The sequence below is a fragment of the Arachis ipaensis genome, chromosome B02 (assembly GCF_000816755.2).
Source record: "Arachis ipaensis cultivar K30076 chromosome B02, Araip1.1, whole genome shotgun sequence".
NCBI classification, from domain to species: Eukaryota; Viridiplantae; Streptophyta; class Magnoliopsida; order Fabales; family Fabaceae; genus Arachis; species Arachis ipaensis.
This window is the reverse complement of record NC_029786.2, coordinates 78,872,273-78,888,700: the sequence shown is the minus strand read 5'-3', so window position 1 is coordinate 78,888,700 and position 16,428 is coordinate 78,872,273. Positions and strand designations below refer to the sequence as shown.

General features: G+C 34.0%; 3 protein-coding genes across 3 annotated transcripts; 2 read left to right on the top strand and 1 right to left on the bottom strand.

The window, feature by feature from the left end:
- LOC107627432 (NAC domain-containing protein 41-like) lies at nt 520-2,880 on the top strand. Its single transcript, XM_016330266.1, has 3 exons — nt 520-895; nt 1,053-1,063; nt 2,611-2,880. Exons 1-3 carry the CDS (start codon nt 520-522, stop codon nt 2,878-2,880), a joined length of 657 nt encoding a protein of 218 aa, XP_016185752.1.
- LOC107627431 (protein STRUBBELIG-RECEPTOR FAMILY 2) lies at nt 4,784-10,216 on the top strand. Its single transcript, XM_021116003.1, has 17 exons — nt 4,784-4,905; nt 5,045-5,204; nt 5,737-5,863; nt 5,970-6,041; nt 6,130-6,195; nt 6,319-6,387; nt 6,558-6,629; nt 7,102-7,173; nt 7,268-7,333; nt 7,407-7,472; nt 7,561-7,889; nt 8,134-8,405; nt 8,486-8,751; nt 8,847-8,991; nt 9,171-9,313; nt 9,400-9,556; nt 9,871-10,216. The coding sequence occupies exons 2-17, from the start codon at nt 5,111-5,113 to the stop codon at nt 10,060-10,062; spliced, it is 2,208 nt and encodes a 735-aa protein (XP_020971662.1). The 5' UTR covers nt 4,784-4,905; nt 5,045-5,110; the 3' UTR covers nt 10,063-10,216.
- LOC107625501 (CDK5RAP3-like protein) lies at nt 10,581-16,422 on the bottom strand. The gene is made up of 10 exons (XM_021116004.1): nt 16,203-16,422; nt 15,948-16,082; nt 14,532-14,626; nt 14,317-14,411; nt 14,063-14,198; nt 13,835-13,979; nt 13,241-13,770; nt 12,796-13,004; nt 12,213-12,345; nt 10,581-11,003 (listed from the first exon to the last, which is right to left on the bottom strand). Exons 1-10 carry the CDS (start codon nt 16,261-16,263, stop codon nt 10,872-10,874), a joined length of 1,671 nt encoding a protein of 556 aa, XP_020971663.1. The 5' UTR covers nt 16,264-16,422; the 3' UTR covers nt 10,581-10,871.

Below are 16,428 nucleotides of genomic sequence, written 5' to 3'. Positions count from 1 at the left end.
TTTAAAAATAATAAATGAGATCACCATTATATAAGTCATTTAATTTGAAATAGCATAATTTGTTATTATAATTAATATATATATTACTCACAAATAAATTAAAAAATTAAAATAAATTCCTAACAAGATATTTTATTAATATAAGATAACATATGATATCTTTTTAAATTCAATTAGAAGATATAATATTAAATTTAAAATATAATTAATTATTTTTTGATGATATGATATTAAAAATTGACACATTTAACTTTAGTCGATGTCAACTAAAAAGAGTAATTTTTATCTTAGATTTTTTTTTTTTGAAAAATTAAAATGAAAAGATAACATAATTATTTTGAACCGAAACATCCCAGGCAAAATCAAAACGAACATAAATTGTCATATTTCAATCTTTTTATTTTTTCAATCAGTAGATACTTTCATCCAATATATAAACTCTACTACCGCATTATTAAACCACTTACTTCAATAATCTTCTTAATTCCCTGTTTCTTTCTTTCTTTTTTAATCTTGAATATGGCTTCAACAAAGTTGCCTTCAGGTGCAAGCAAGAAGTTCAAGCCTACAGATGAAGAACTCATTCAAGATTTTCTCCTTAACAAAATCAATGGGAGGCCTCTACCAAACAATGGAACCATTCTTGAAGGTGAAATGTTTGGTACGGAGAAGAATCCATGGGAAATTTGGGAAGAAAACGTTGAAAATTCTTATGACGGGAAGGACCTCTATTTCTTCACTACTCTAAAAAGGAAGTTCTCAACTAACAGCTTGCGGATGGTTCGCACCATTGGGTTGGGTTCTTGGGAAGGTGAAGACATCGGAAAAGAGATTATGGCCAATAAAACTAACCAGCGCATTGGAATGAGGAAACGATATCGCTTTGAGAAGAGTGGTACTAGCCATGATGGTGGATGGATCTTTAGTTTTTTATATATATCCGGTTCAATTTTGTACAGACTTTTGTTTTGGTCGGATAGATTTATGTATTAATTTTTTAGTGAATTAAGAACTACTTATTAATGTAGTTAATTTGTTTAACTTTGTTCTAGATAAACTGAGGGTGCTTTTTCTGCAATTTAACATTTATTTGGAAGATGTAGTACATGCGTGTTAATTAATGGGGTTTAATCTTGGGCTATTCCAAAAAAAAAAATACTTAAAGAATGACTTTTGATGTTTGGAGAATTGATTGTTTAAATGAAATCAGCAAAAAATGTGGTTGATTGCTTATTGTGTTTTTAATTTTTTTTTTCTTTTTTTAGAATTGTGTTTCCAACAAGAGAAATTTGAATGACCATGATAATGATTAATGATATATTAAGATTATTTTAGGGTCTACGGATAAATTGACCAAAGCAGCATATATTGGAATGGTGGTCAATAATCTATACAGATGTTGAGTCTAAATAATAAAAATGAAGAGAAAATTCCTAATCTTTTTCATCTAATTTCGTCTTCTTCTCTTTTCTATATTCACAAAAAAAAATTCGTTTCTTCTTCTTCCCTCTCCTCACTCTCAGGATATATCTTCTTTTTCCTCCTTTTAATCTTCTAAAGTCCTTGATCTTGTTGCTGTAACCCAGAGCAATCTATCGTTCTTTTTACTGTTCTTCAATTCAAAGTCGCCAACTTTGTTGTTGGAACTCAGAACAATCGATTGTTCTTTTTACTATTCTTCTATTCAAAGTTTAAAATGAATTTTTTATGTGAATATAGAGAAGAGAAAAAGACAAAATTAGATGAAAAGGATTAAGATTCTATATTCTTCTCTCTTTCTCCAGCATCATATACAACAACCCAATTCTAATTTTTTTTTTTCTTTTATATAATTTATTTAAAGTTTACCACATATGATGGTTTAAATGTATGTACAGTATATATAATACCTTCAAATTAATTGGATATGAAAGAAATCACTTTTTGATTATTTAAATCCATATTTGCGTATCTTACTAGCTACATATTTATAATTAATGGCTCTTTTATTTAAATGGAGCAAAGATGTTTTAATTTATAATTACAGCTGCTCTTGTTTGCAAGACTAAATAAATAAAAGATTTTGATTTTGAAAGAATATAGGCGAATAAAGTAGTTCAAGTAATTAAATAAAATAATTAAAGATTTAGTAATTGATTTAAGAATTACAGCTTATTTTTTGGTAGACCTTACTTATTTACTTTAATTTAGAAACCAACTTGATTTGCATATATATTGGGCGAAAGTCAAATAATAATTATTCTTTAACAAAAAGAAAAAAAATTTCCGTTTTACAACAAATGTCACATTCATCATAGTATTCGTATTGTAAGCATTATTCTGTATTTTTTTTTCTTCTTCCAATTGAAATTGTGTATGAAAATTATTAAATTTTGTTTAGATTAAAGTAAATCTGAATTTATGATGCTAGTTTGGATATTTAATTTGACTTGGTTTCCTACCTTATTTTCTATAATCATATACTACTTACATATCTGAATAACACAAATGGTGAACGTGCAGTTTTTGTTTTATGCCTTTCATCATCATCATCATCATCATCATCATCATCATCATCATCATCATCATTAGGTCAAGTTCTTGATATTATTATTGTGTTCTTCATATTAGAATGCCAATGATTATGCTGGGAAAGTAGAATTTGTTAACCAATTAGAGAATGGAGATGAAAGGATGGAGATTCAAAATGAATCACCAAACCAATCAGACAAAGCAAACCAATCAGAGAATAATGGAGATGAGAAGATTGATGAGATTCAGAGAGAACTAACAAATCAATTAGAGAATAATGAGGATGAAATACAGGTTGAGGCTTTTGATACTACTATTGGAATTGAGGCAAACTGTGAGGAAAGGAAGCGTGAGAGGTCACCCATGTAGTCATCGTCCTGTTCTTCGGTCCGGTGGTTGTTGTTGCTGCTGCTGCTGCTGCTCTGCGTGCTCGCCGTTGATTCAGCCATGGCCAGCTTCGCCGCACTGAGCTTGGCCGCTTGCTCACACCATAACTTCGATGAGGCTAAGGGGAACTGCCAAGAAACTGGAGCACGACCCCGCCGCGGGAGGTAGCGGCGATTGCAAAAAAGGAAGCGTGCACAAGAGATTTCAATCAATCAGAACACATGGAGCTAGAGTTGGCGAGCGCAGGGGGCAGATTCACGATCACCGTAACTGAAGGCGAAGGATGCAGCCGTTCCTTGCCCGATTCTGAGTCCCCGAGAGTCGAGAAATGAGAGGGATTCACGCCAAAGTTGAATTCAACTAGTTTCTTTATTCGGTGAACAATTCAAGTTGTTTCTATGGCTCCCCCATTAGGCTAGCTTCTCTTTCTGATTGTTGGGCCCAGGGATTGGGCTGGACAGCCCAATCAAAAAATCTGTCCAAAAATATTTCATTGATCAATTTAGATTGGTTTAGTGATTAATTCACTAATCTATTTAAACAAGTGTTAGGTGTTTAAATTTTGCTTTATGCATGCAATCAGTGACGGACCCAGAAAATTTTAAGAGTAGGGGCAAAAATATATATATATACTAAAATAACTTTTGTTAAATATTATTAATTATATAGAGATATAAAAATTAAAGAGTTAGTGAACACTTTCATTCTTAAAATACTATTCATTATATATAATTTATAAAAAAATATTTTTTATTTCTAAAACTTGAACTTAAAATATTTTAATTAAATTATAAATACCTTATTATCCTAACTAATTTTTTATACACATTTAATAATAAAAGACTGAATTAATTGGTATATTAGCGCCTAATGATACATTAATATTTATAATTTGAAACTAGAATTATATATAAATACTAAAAAAATTAAATTTGTATACAAAAAGTATGTTTATATAAAATAACAGAAACATAATTCACAATTTTTTCTTTCTTTCTTTTTAAAATAATTAAATTTGTTATATTTTTTAATTTAATTTTGATATAATGTTAGATGAAAGATTTTATACATCTGTTTAATTATGTATTGTAATTAAAATATTTTTCTATTACTATTTCTAAAAATAAAAAATATATTCTAAATTAGTAAATTAATCAATTTATTTTAAAATTTTATACGCAACATAGGTACATATAATAGAACAAAAGATAAAAAATAAGTAATAAAAATGAATAAATCGAAAATAAAATAAAATATATAAAGTCACAAAGAAAATAAAATATTAGATTAATACCTAAACTACAATTGTTTGAATTAAAATTTGCAATTGAAAATATCAAAAGGAGAAACAATTAAATTGAAAGATACATAGGGTCATGGAGAACTATATAAAAAATATAAAAAATTTAAAATTTATTTTTTGATGAAGAGAAGATGACCACTAGATAAGGAATAGAAAAAAAAGTTGAAAATATAAAAATAAAAAGAGGGTTTAAGGGAATAAAGGAGTGACGACACAAAAATTAAATTTGATTAGGTTAAATAATAATTAAAATGATAGAGAAAATAAAAAAGTAAATTTGGAACTTTAGCTAATTGAGTTTAATTTATGGGTAAAGTATATTTTTTGTCCCTGAAGTTTACTAAAAGTTTCAAAAATACCCCTAAGTTTTAATTTGTTTCAATTTTATCCTTAATGTTTTCGATTTGCATCAATTTTATCCTTATCTTCAAAATTTTTGATCAAACTATAGTCAACATTAATTTTTTCCAATAACACCCCCCAAACCCTATTCTCTTTCATCATCATCAAGAACAACTCCTCCCTAACATTCCCGCCGCCGTTTGTGTCCCAACTCCGGCCACCGCAAGTGATGTCCTTCTTCCTCCAACTCTCTCTCTCCTCCCCCTTCCTGCAAGCTCAACCCAACCCACTCAGAGAGTCACATTGACTCAGCGAGCGTGTTCGAAAAAAAAAATTAACAAACACGAACTCGAATATTAGAGGTATCAATCTTTTTCTTTAACTAACCTTGAACCTTTTTTTACCTTTTTTACCTCTTCTCTTCAACATGTTTAGCAACCGAGAATGTATGGGAAAATTTGAGTGAAAATCAGGGCACTGATTTTTTTCGATTCGTTTCAGTTTCTTCCCGGAAAAGGAATTAAGCAAGGAGATTAAGTTGACGGATGATTCTGTTTCTCTTGGAAAATGAATCGCTTTTTCATCTCCGTTCATTTTTTCTTCGTTGTCTTCTCGGCAACTCTGATTTCTCAGAATTCAGCATTCACTGATCCTCTTGATGGTAATTGTTTAATCATTCTTTGGAAACTTGAGCAAACTGTTAAAAAAAAAAATCCTTGAATGACTTGATTGCTTTTATTGTTTGGTTCCAAAGAAAATTCGTTATACTTGTCATTGTTGTTTCAAGATATTGGTAAAGGAAATTATCCAAATCGTGTTTGGAAGTTTCTGTAACTTTCTTTTGTCGCAGTTTACAAAGATTTCAAAACTGTTTAATTCAGTGACTGAGGGCTACGCTTAATTACTCATTTTATGCTCCTTATGTCAAAACGTTGGCTTCATTACTCGGATTTCAGCATTTCATTTTGTTACTGTTTCTAAAACTGTGATCTGTTTAGGGTTTGTCTTTATCGTTGAAAAATTGGTAAAAATATAACTTGAGGAGATAGAATCTTAACTTACAACAGGAGAAGATCATGTTACTGATCATAAAAAATTCAAATTTAATTGAACTCTTTTTCTTTCTTTCTTTTTTTTTTCCCTTGTCTTTCGCTAAAACCATGTTTCTTGCTATTCCTTTTTTGGGTAAACAGTCTCCGCTCTTCAGGATCTATACAGAACCTTAAACACCCCGCCGTTGCTGGAAAGATGGAATGGCGATGATCCCTGTCAGGAGTCTTGGACAGGAGTAGCATGCTCTGGCTCATCAGTTATACACCTGTAATTCAATAATTATACACTGATTATATTCAGATTCAGATCATAGATGCCATTTAAATAATAAGTTATAGTATCCTTATTTTTATTAGTACCTGTTCTCATGCAGAAAAATTCAAGGATTAAACCTCACTGGATATCTTGGAGGCCTTCTCCACAATCTACAGAACTTGAAGCACCTGTAAGTAATTACATTGCTTAAAATTCCCATAAGGACATGTTTATTTTCAAATTGTGCACTCTACTCACTTCTGTAATTGTTTCCTTAGTGATGTCAGTTCTAACAACATAGTGGGAGAAATACCATCTGGTTTACCCCCAAATGTCACACACATGTAAGCCTATTTTTCATTTTGTTCCTGAATGACTAACTGACTATTAAGTGTGTTGTTCTGACAATTCTTCTTTTTCATCTCTCTTTCTCTCTCTCTCTCTCTCTCTCACTTTTGATTTGACAGAAATATGGCTTACAACTATCTGAGCCAAAGTATCCCACCATTATCAGCCATGAAAAAACTAAAACATCTGTGAGTTATTGTAGCATTGATTCAGTCCAAGCTTGTTAAACTAGATTAGCATGAGAAATATTCTTAACCAAAGTCCATTCACAACATGTTTCTTCATATTCTCTAATTTTTATAAGATATAGTAACTCAGTTTTATAAATGGCTGTGAAATCGTGATCCTTGTCTTGCAGGAATTTAAGCCACAATTTCTTGTATGGACCCATTGGCAATGTGTTTGCTGGGTTAGATGAACTCAAAGAAATGTATGCCTTCTTAACCAGAGTCTTATTTTGCATTTGAAAGAAATTAGCCATTCCAAAGAATTTCCATAGATACCTTTCTTGAATTAGTTGGATATGTATCAGCCAAACAATGAAGCCGAAATATACCTTCTCAATATTCAATAAATTAAGAATGGACAAAATTAGAAGGATACTTTGTTTGGATTCAGTAGTAAAGTAGTTGAAATACTCAATTCGAAAAACATGATTTCTCCTATTTCATTACAACCAAACCTGTAATTCAACTCAAATACCAAGTAATTTCCTAGGTTTTGAAAAGTTCCCACAAAAATGAAGTTCGAACTATATCATTCTGAAAAAGAAAGTCAAAAGAGTAACAAAGCTTGGAAGTGGATTGAGTCGTATGTTTATGTCTGACAGAAGAATGTAGTCTTTTTTATTTTTCTGTCCAAATTTTAGCCTGGACCCTAACAGGATGACTTTCTTTCATCAGGGACCTTTCCTACAACAATTTCACTGGAGATTTGCCGAGTTCATTTGGCTCCTTGAAAAACCTTGGGAAATTGTATGTTTCCTTTCTCCATACGCTCCTCACCCATTTTCCAAAGCTATATGTATTTATCAGGGTCATGTTCATTTGATATGGTGATGCTTTGCAGGTTCCTTGAGAACAACAGATTCACTGGATCAGTCACGTACCTGGCTGCGCTTCCTCTCACCGATTTGTAGGTTATCATTTCAGAATTTTGGCAAGTATGACTACAGTTTCATCATCTGCTAATGTATCTATTTTGTCAGGAACATCCAGGATAATCTGTTTAGTGGGATTCTTCCACCACATTTTCAGTCCATACAAAACTTATGGTTAGTAGTAACTATGACCATTTTTCATCTCCTCCAGCTACATTCTTAGATATGAAATGAATGAGCACATAACTATACCTTAAATTAGGATTGGAGGGAATAAATTCCAAGCAGTGGACGACTCTCCTCCCTGGCCTTTTCCTTTGGACAGTGTACCAGTTGAGCATAATAGTACTCGTCCACCCATAACGCAAACGAATGCCATAGAGAATTATGCTTCTGCTAAAGCAATCAAGCACAAGAAGAAACACATGGGCCCTGGAGGAATAGCTTTTACAGTTGGTGGAGTAACATTATTGGTAGCTGGATTGACACTCTTCATTGCAACTCGTTTGAATAGATTACATTCTGAGAGACTGAAGAACTTGGAAAGTGTTGAAAGATCATTCCCTTCTCTTCCAATCAGTGACTCAAAAGGTATATCCTTAAGGAGAGAGTGTGGATGCTGACTGACATACCCTAAGTCAAGGGAAAACATTAAATGACTCAAAGATGTCAAAAAATTCTTCTGTTCATTCGAATTGCAGATTTAACAGTAAAATGAGTGATATATCATTGCCATTCAGCTGTCTCAACTTCCTGTATAATATGTTCCAATCACTAGTTCAATGATTTGAGTTCCATGTTTAACCAGTCTTTTCTCCATTTTTATTGGTTATAGATATCTCTACTACTGCCGTAGATGAGAGCCTGCAAATCCCACCTTTCAATTCTGCATCCCTTTTGGTTCCAAGGCGACTACCTTCCCAACATCATAAAAAAAATGGAGAAACAACAAGGAGGAGTTTTTCCGAAAGAGAAAAGGTAACTGGGAGGACAAAAGTTTATACAGTAGCAGAGATTCAGTTGATTACAAACAGCTTCAGTGAAGACAACCTTCTTGGAGAGGGATCTCTTGGTCCTGTTTATAGAGCTGAATTTCCAGATGGAAAGGTACAATCCAAAGTAATGTTTTAAAGAATCTCATAATCATTTGCTTTCAAAATATAATACCTTCCTTTCTTCTTTGAAAGGTTTTAGCTGTGAAGACTATCACCATGGCGGGCTTGTCTTTCAGTGAAGAGGAGAAGTTCTTAGATGCAGTTTGCACCGCTTCCCGTTTAAAACATCCTAACATTGTTGCACTCAAAGGTTACTGTTTGGAGCATGGGCAGCATCTCCTTGTCTACGAGTATGTCAGAAATTTAACTCTAGATGATGCTCTTCACAGTGATGCATACAAGCCTTTGTCATTGACCATCCGTCTCCAGATTGCTCTTGGTGTTGCTCAGGCTCTGGCGTAAGTTCAATGTTTTCACTCAAACTTATTTCTCATAAAAAATATGAAAACTTATTTCTCATAACTCAAACTTATTTCTCACACAATGTTTGCAGCTATGTGCACTCCAGTTCCCCTCCTGTAGCCCACGGAAACTTGAAGTCTTCCAATATTCTGCTAGATGAAAATCTAATGCCTCGTGTTTGTGACTGCGGCTTGACTATTTTGAGACCACTGACAAGCAACAAGGTCAAAACTCGAGTAAGTCTCTGCAATAATCATCCTCACCTAGAACTACTTTATGCTCCATTTGCCACTGATATTATACACTGGATTAGGGAAAAACCATGTCCTTGTTGGAAATAAGATGGTTTGAATGTTGTTGGAAAACAGCTTGATTGTAATCTTTCTAAAACTTTGGTGAATGTTGTTGGAAACAGGCTTTGGAGATTTCTATCAGAGATGCAGGCTACATTTCACCAAACCATGGTCAACCAGGAACTAACAGCTGCACAGAAAGTGACGTCTTTGCATATGGGGTGTTGCTTTTGGAACTATTAACCGGAAGGGAACCTTTCGATGGGTAAGCTACCTTTGTGCCGTTTCATGTGTTTCCTTTTTGGGGGTTGAACTGAATGAGATGATCCCTGTTAATGTTATACAACACAGTTCCAGGCGGAAGGAAGAGCAATATCTAGCTCAATGGGCTTCATCCAGGCTTCATGATAGCGAGACCTTGGAACAGATGGTGGATCCTGCAATTCAAAAGACATTTTCATCCAAGGCTCTTTCTCGTTATGCTGATATACTCTCCCTCTGCCTACAGGTATAATAGTTGCCTCTCAAATATCAAAATATTGCATGCTGTTACGTTTGGTGGAGTTTACGGTGCCTATGATGGCCTATAAGTGTTAAATTAAATTCATATATATATATATTTTTTTACATTTTAGTAATGTTTTTTGTTTTATTTTTTAAATTAAAAGTATTGTTAAATAATAAAGAGTTACTTTAATTTTAGTAATATTTTTTTAAACCGTAGGATAGGCAGCATAGCTGCATCGCTACGTTTTGTTCTTCAGGCCTATGTGTTTATGCGTTCTCCTTCTTCTTGAAACTTGTCTGTCTCTTCCATAACAGCCTGTAAAGGAATTTCGGCCACCAATGTCGGAAATAGCAGAATCACTTGCTTCTTTCATGCAACGGCTCAACGCGTCAAAGAGCGGCGCAGCAGATAGGAATGGACCAGTGTCTGATCCGCTCGAGAGGTCTTTCCGGACAACTGCATCTCATTTTATTGCTTCACCCACATTGAGCTACGTGTCCGCCTGATGTTTTGAACTAACTCAGTAACCAAAAAAAGCATCCACACTTCCAGTGATTTCTTTCATTGACATTAACGAGCCAGAAACTTGCATGTCCCTGACCACTCTTCAACATTTTAATTCGTTTATACAATATTACAGCATGAATCAAACAGCTTAAATCTTTTTGTCATTGCTATTTTCTTTATTCTTTCTTGAGAAATCCGACATTACTTTTCCTTTTGTAGAAATACTATTTCTCCATCAAATACAGCTGAGTATTTCTTTTCAATCTAAAACTGCCTTTGTCTAAGACTATCGAATATTTCCGCATTGCTTTCTCTCTCCTTTATGAAGAATAATTCATATTTCCTCATCAACTCTTGTTTTCCAAACTTGCTCTTTCCTTCGTATGTAAGTTGAGATGAGGAAGAATAAAAAAAATAGAGAGAGAAACAAAAAGTGTAACATAAAAAATTATGATGTTATTTGGAGGGGAAAAAAAGAGAATATAAATAATTGAAAGAATAAAAGGAAAAGTAGACGGAGAAAAAAAATAATTGTTTTTCTCTTAATACGAGGAAATTGAAATTTGATATAATTTGACGGAATCGGATGACAATTTCAAATGACAATACCAAAGGTTACTTCATTCACAGCTTGTCACTTGTCACCAAACATTTATCAGCGAGGATTCTTGACATTGTCACTAAACATTTAACGCCAGCACGCAACTATACCAAAGAAAAGTATCTATCCGATCATACACCTCATTCTTCAGCTATCTTGTCTAGCTTATCCACCTAAGGCTTCATCATTATCAGAAGAAGCTTCTCTTCATGCTCCAAAGCCACTACTCAAAAGAGTGTTGATCTCTCCGATTATATTAACTGGTCTTCCGTCAAACATGGATGAAAGTGTAGTCTCACACAGTTTCTTCAGCTCCTTTGTTTTTGCCAACGCCGCTTCCTGCAATTCCATTAGCAGTTTGTAATTTAGTTCTCAAGTAATGAACATGTAATTCAGAATTTTGTCTTTCTTGGTAGCAAAGAAATGAGAAATTAAGAATTAGGCAATTGAAAACAAGAAACGGCAGGCTTCAGAATGTGTTTGCTTGTTAATGAAGTTAGGGAGTGGATGGAACAAAAGCAATATATTGGTTCGTATCCCCTAATAGATGCAAATAAAAAAGTGAAGAAAATAATTACCTTATTTTTATAAAAAGGATAAAATAATGACCCACGTTTTCAAAATTCTTTAAAATTACCTCTAATTTTTAACTTAATTCTATTTTATAATTCTACTCTTCCCGATATTTTTTTTACAGTGAATAGTCATTCAAAATTGTTTTTTCAATTTTACTCTTAGTCACGTCACCATCATCCTCATCCCCACCCCAACCCCAACTCCAACCATGATTCCCAACCCAATCCCATCACCCGGATAGACAGCCGAGCTGCAACCCCTTAGCTGCCACCCCAACATGCAGTCAGCCGCCACCCCTACCCCAGCCCAACTCCCTCCACCTCTTCATCCAGCAAGAGAGGTACTTGGGGCGGCGTCGCCTCCCCTTTGCCCAAGCGGCTGACTTAATGTTGATGTAGAACAGTTTCTTCCTTACTTTAAGTTATATGTCCTTTAAACCACCTCTTCAAGCTAGGGGAAGATGTAACCTATGTTGAATTTGATGTTGGATTTATTATACAATATAACCTAGGGTCTATTCTATGGATTGACCACCCATTATTATTTTGTGATTTTATATGCTTTTGCTTTATATGAAAAACACCATAATCTTAACCATAATCCAGAAATATCAACGGTTAATTCTACGGCTTGCACCCATGATCTTAAGGTCACACATAGACAACTTATCCCAGTCTTGACAACATATAGGAAAATTGTTATTAACTGGTTGTGAATGGGAATCAAATCAATCAGTTGTTTTGATTCTGAGTTTGGTATTTCGGGTTAATCTAAGGGATTAAAGATTCGAAGCCCAAGTAGTTAAATGATACTAATTCACCAAGGATTGGGATTTAGGTCATTTGAAACTTGGTACTCATAATCCTTTTGTGCTAATACTCTCGCTGTATTATTTTTTCAGGATACATTTCCCATGAAAGGAAAAGTAAACAAAAATGAAAAAGATTTATTAGTAAGCACACTAGAACTCACTTGTTTTGGCCACGATGAAGATAAAGAATTCTGCAGTTCCATACGTTTAGTAGCCAAATCCTTCAAACCATCTTTCAACTTCACTTCATGATGTTTCTTTTCCTCCAATGAATTCACTAGCCTGTCTAGAAATCTGAAATTCATCCCAGCACACAGTCAATATTAGATACAGTAGGAATGCTACTCAAGAAAGAAGAGTTAAGAATAATAAATACACTAGAGATTCAGTGAGCAACTTTCAAAATATCATTAAGCATATATACACTAGAGACCCTACACTCTTACTTCCGTCATTTAGACAAAACATACCAGCCTTCTAAATAAACTAACATCTAATCTAAGTATGATTCTTATCTGGTATCTGTTTGAGAACATAAATCAGTACTCCTCCAGAGTTCAAATTATCATATTCCTGTTTGAGATAATTCCTGTTTAATGCATTAGTCTTCAAATGTAAAATTTCAACTCCATTGAGGCATTATATAAACTACATGCAACTGAGAAACCCTTATACTACTGAGTTTAACTACATTATAGTCCCATCCAGATGCATGCCATCTTAAGCATAAATATTAACCACTACCTTCTGGAGTTGAGAATCATAATCAGATCCCTTGTCTTCCTATTCGTCAGCAATGAAATTGCCAATGAAACATCACTTTGCATTTTATCTATAGCATCAGGAGTATACTGCTGTAGTACAAAAGGAGCAACAGCCTGAACTTGATGTTGTAAGGATAAAGTTTCCGCATTGCTCAACTCAGCCAATCGTTGATTTAAAAAGGATTTTAACTGACAACAGATAAAATCAATGCAAAATTTAAAATATACTCTGACAATAAAAATATCAAAATCAAACAAATAAGTTCATACTGTACAAATAACTGTTTACATGGAAAAGAAAATTTAGAGATTTGTTACATTTATGTTTCTTCTACTTGACAGGAAGTGTAAGAAATAATTTTAAATTATATAAGCAAAACCTATAAGTTAATAACACAAAGAAGGTTACCATCACTGTCTCATACCTCATATATATCATCAAGAACCTTATTTCTGTATTCTGTGTCTAGGAGCTGGCTCCTTTCATCCTTGTTTTCTGTCAATTGAGATAAAGTATCTGGAAGAGAAGCTTGACTTTCCACTAATGGAGTTTGGGCATTAATATCATCAATCACATCAGCTTGAGGAGTCTCAACACTGATGTCCCAAGATACTCCTAGTTCTTGATTTGTTGGATCTGATCTGACATCCTCCACTGGTGCAGTCTGTATGGCATCAGAGGCATTAATGATTTCATAAGGACCCAACCCATTACTGGTATCATCCGTTTCTTCTACTGTTCCAATGTCCCAATCAATCTGTGAACTATCCACTGAAATATCCCAGTCAATGTCTGGAATGGCAACTTCCACATTGCTCACTAATGGATCTAGTTCATTGTTGCTTGAGTGAACAGTAACATGATTAATCTCAGATCCAGCTGAAACATTCAAAGATGGCGGATTTTCACGCATGCTCGTCAGGTTTTGTAGCACAGTTACAGAAGATCTCTGCAGTCATGATTATAAACTGATTTAATTTATGACTTCATTTATTCAATTATGAAATCCTAAAATAATCCTTTGTATGAGCATCTCTAACAAAATTTGAATAATATTCGATTGCTTGTGACATGTTGTCACTGTTTACAACATTCAAAATCTTGCTAAATGTGCTTGGAAGTGATTTTGCCGTCTCCAAAAGTTCCAGTCTGACATTTTTCCCCTACAAAAACATATAATCATTATCTCCTTACCAAAAAGAGCACATCGATTTAAATAAGGCTCAAAAGCCTCCACTAATGTAACCTGTAGGCCTAGCTCCTGACAAGCTTCTGCATATTTAGCCGCTGAGAGAGCTGCACTTCTTTTTATATCAGCTTCCTTGCGATCTAGTTCTAGCAATTGCTGTTGAATCTTCTGCACCTGTTTTCTCTGATACGGGCTTCATAACAGAAACAAATTATCAGTGCTAAAACAAAAGAATAAAATAAAATAAAGATCCCCTTTAAGGATATAGAACAATACACACTCACAAGTGATTTTCTTCATACAATGCTTACATTTCATAGTTTACATTTTGAGTCATAATCTGTGCAGCCTCACCAAGAAACACATGATCTTTCTCAAAAGATCGGACAATCGCCTCCCAGGCACCCTAGCCAAAGAAAAATAAAAAACAATATATAAGGAAAAAAGAAAAATTGATACACAGTGTGAATCATAGTTATAATCTCAAAAACGCCAAGAAGTGAACAGATCAATATGCCAATCTTACAGCAGCACCCGATAGGCGGCCAAATAAGTTCCGGCTCTCTGGAGTGGACTTTAAGAGAATATCATATATCTGTTTGGCCTCCAAATAACCAACTCCTACAAACAGCAATGCCACTTTGGTGATCTCAAAATATTTTGGAGAAAGACAACGAATTTTCTCCTTTGATATCAGGGAAAAGATTAGAATACATTAATATAGCAACATCTTTGATGTAAAAAGAGGTACTACACCTTATTCACACCCACAATTTGTCACGGATGCAAAAGGGAAACAGCAACCTGAAAAAATTACACTACCATACATAACTACAAACAAAATCTAAGCCTTGGTCACTAGGTAGAGTAGCCTACATTGATCAAACAATGCCAAAGTGCCTATCATAAACCATATTTGTCTTTTAACCATTTATATTCAACTCACTTTTAATAATTTACTCTAAAGTTTTCTTAGTTCTCATTCTACCTCTAAATACATGACTACCTCCATTGCCTTGACAGAACTTCTTTGGACATGTTTATACCACTAATATGAGATTGTAGCATATTCCATATAACTGGTGCTACCCCAACTCTCTCTAATAATTCCTCCTATTCAGTCTTGTGTGTCTACTCATTCATCTTAGCATTCTCATCTCAAAAACATTAAGCTTATGTCTATGTTGGCTTTTAACCACCAAACATTCAATTCTATATAGTATTGCCAGTCTAATAGCTGTGTATTAAAGTTTGCCCTTAAGCTTTAGTAAGACTAAAGTCATTCTCCAATAGCTAATTATAATTCAAAGTACCAATGCAGCTTTTAATCCCATATTATGCAAGTTAGCATAATGCAAGAACATGGTCTGAATTCTGATGCTATGTATGAGATGCAAAGAAGGGAATGGAAACATAGAAATGAACCAATTAAGGAGTTAGTGGCAAAGTATGCTCAACAAATAATAAGAATAAGGGGGAATTTTCCCCTTGTGAGAGCAACCCATTCAGAAAAGCTAATACAGAAATGACATGACCATGTGCAATGAAGGTTACAATCATCCCAATATACTGGTTCAATCATCTTCTGTTACTGTTCCATTGAGAATCTTCTTTTATGTTTTTGAATGCCAATATCATTTTCACTGCAATTATTTCTCTACCTAGAACTCATAAACTGCACACTCCGTTCCGTTTGGAGTCTCTTAATTAGTGAATTGCATAGTACTTCAAAATTACAGTTGGCTGACCCAACCACTAAAAACTTCTTATCCTCATTGAGCTTTGACAACTGAATGCACACTAATCAATACCTACCTACTAGAAACGACACCACAAGTGGCAAGAATGCAGCATGAACGACAGAAACAAAAATTAAGTGATTAATTTATCAAAACAGTTATATAGAAATCTAAAGCAAAAAAAAAAAAAAGGATGAACAAACCTTCAGGGTCTAGGGTTTGAAAATAGGGATCAGAATCCTTTGGAAGGGATGAGAATTCCTTGGAAATTCGAGCCCGGATGGCGGCCACACGCTTCCGCCAATCTGCGGGTACCCTCTTGCGATCGACCAACCATTCTTCAACCGTTACAAAATAAATAAATAAATTCAAAAGCAGAAATGGAACAATATATATAAACAAGGAACATAATTAGTGAAATTGAAGAAGAAGAATAAGAATAGAAGTAAGTGTTTGACCTCCGAGACGAGAAAAAGTGATGTCGATGGGGAGGTTGCGAATGTCATCGGGTGTTTGCATTGCAAGGGATTGCCAAGTCCACTCAACTGAGAAGAAAAACAAGACACCGAGAAATGTTTTTATTTCTTGGGATTATGGGTTTTCCGCCTTTGATTACTAATTTTTGGAGATGAAAATTGAATTGAATTCTCGACTGAACTGATTTCAATTTAATTCTGAGTAGCA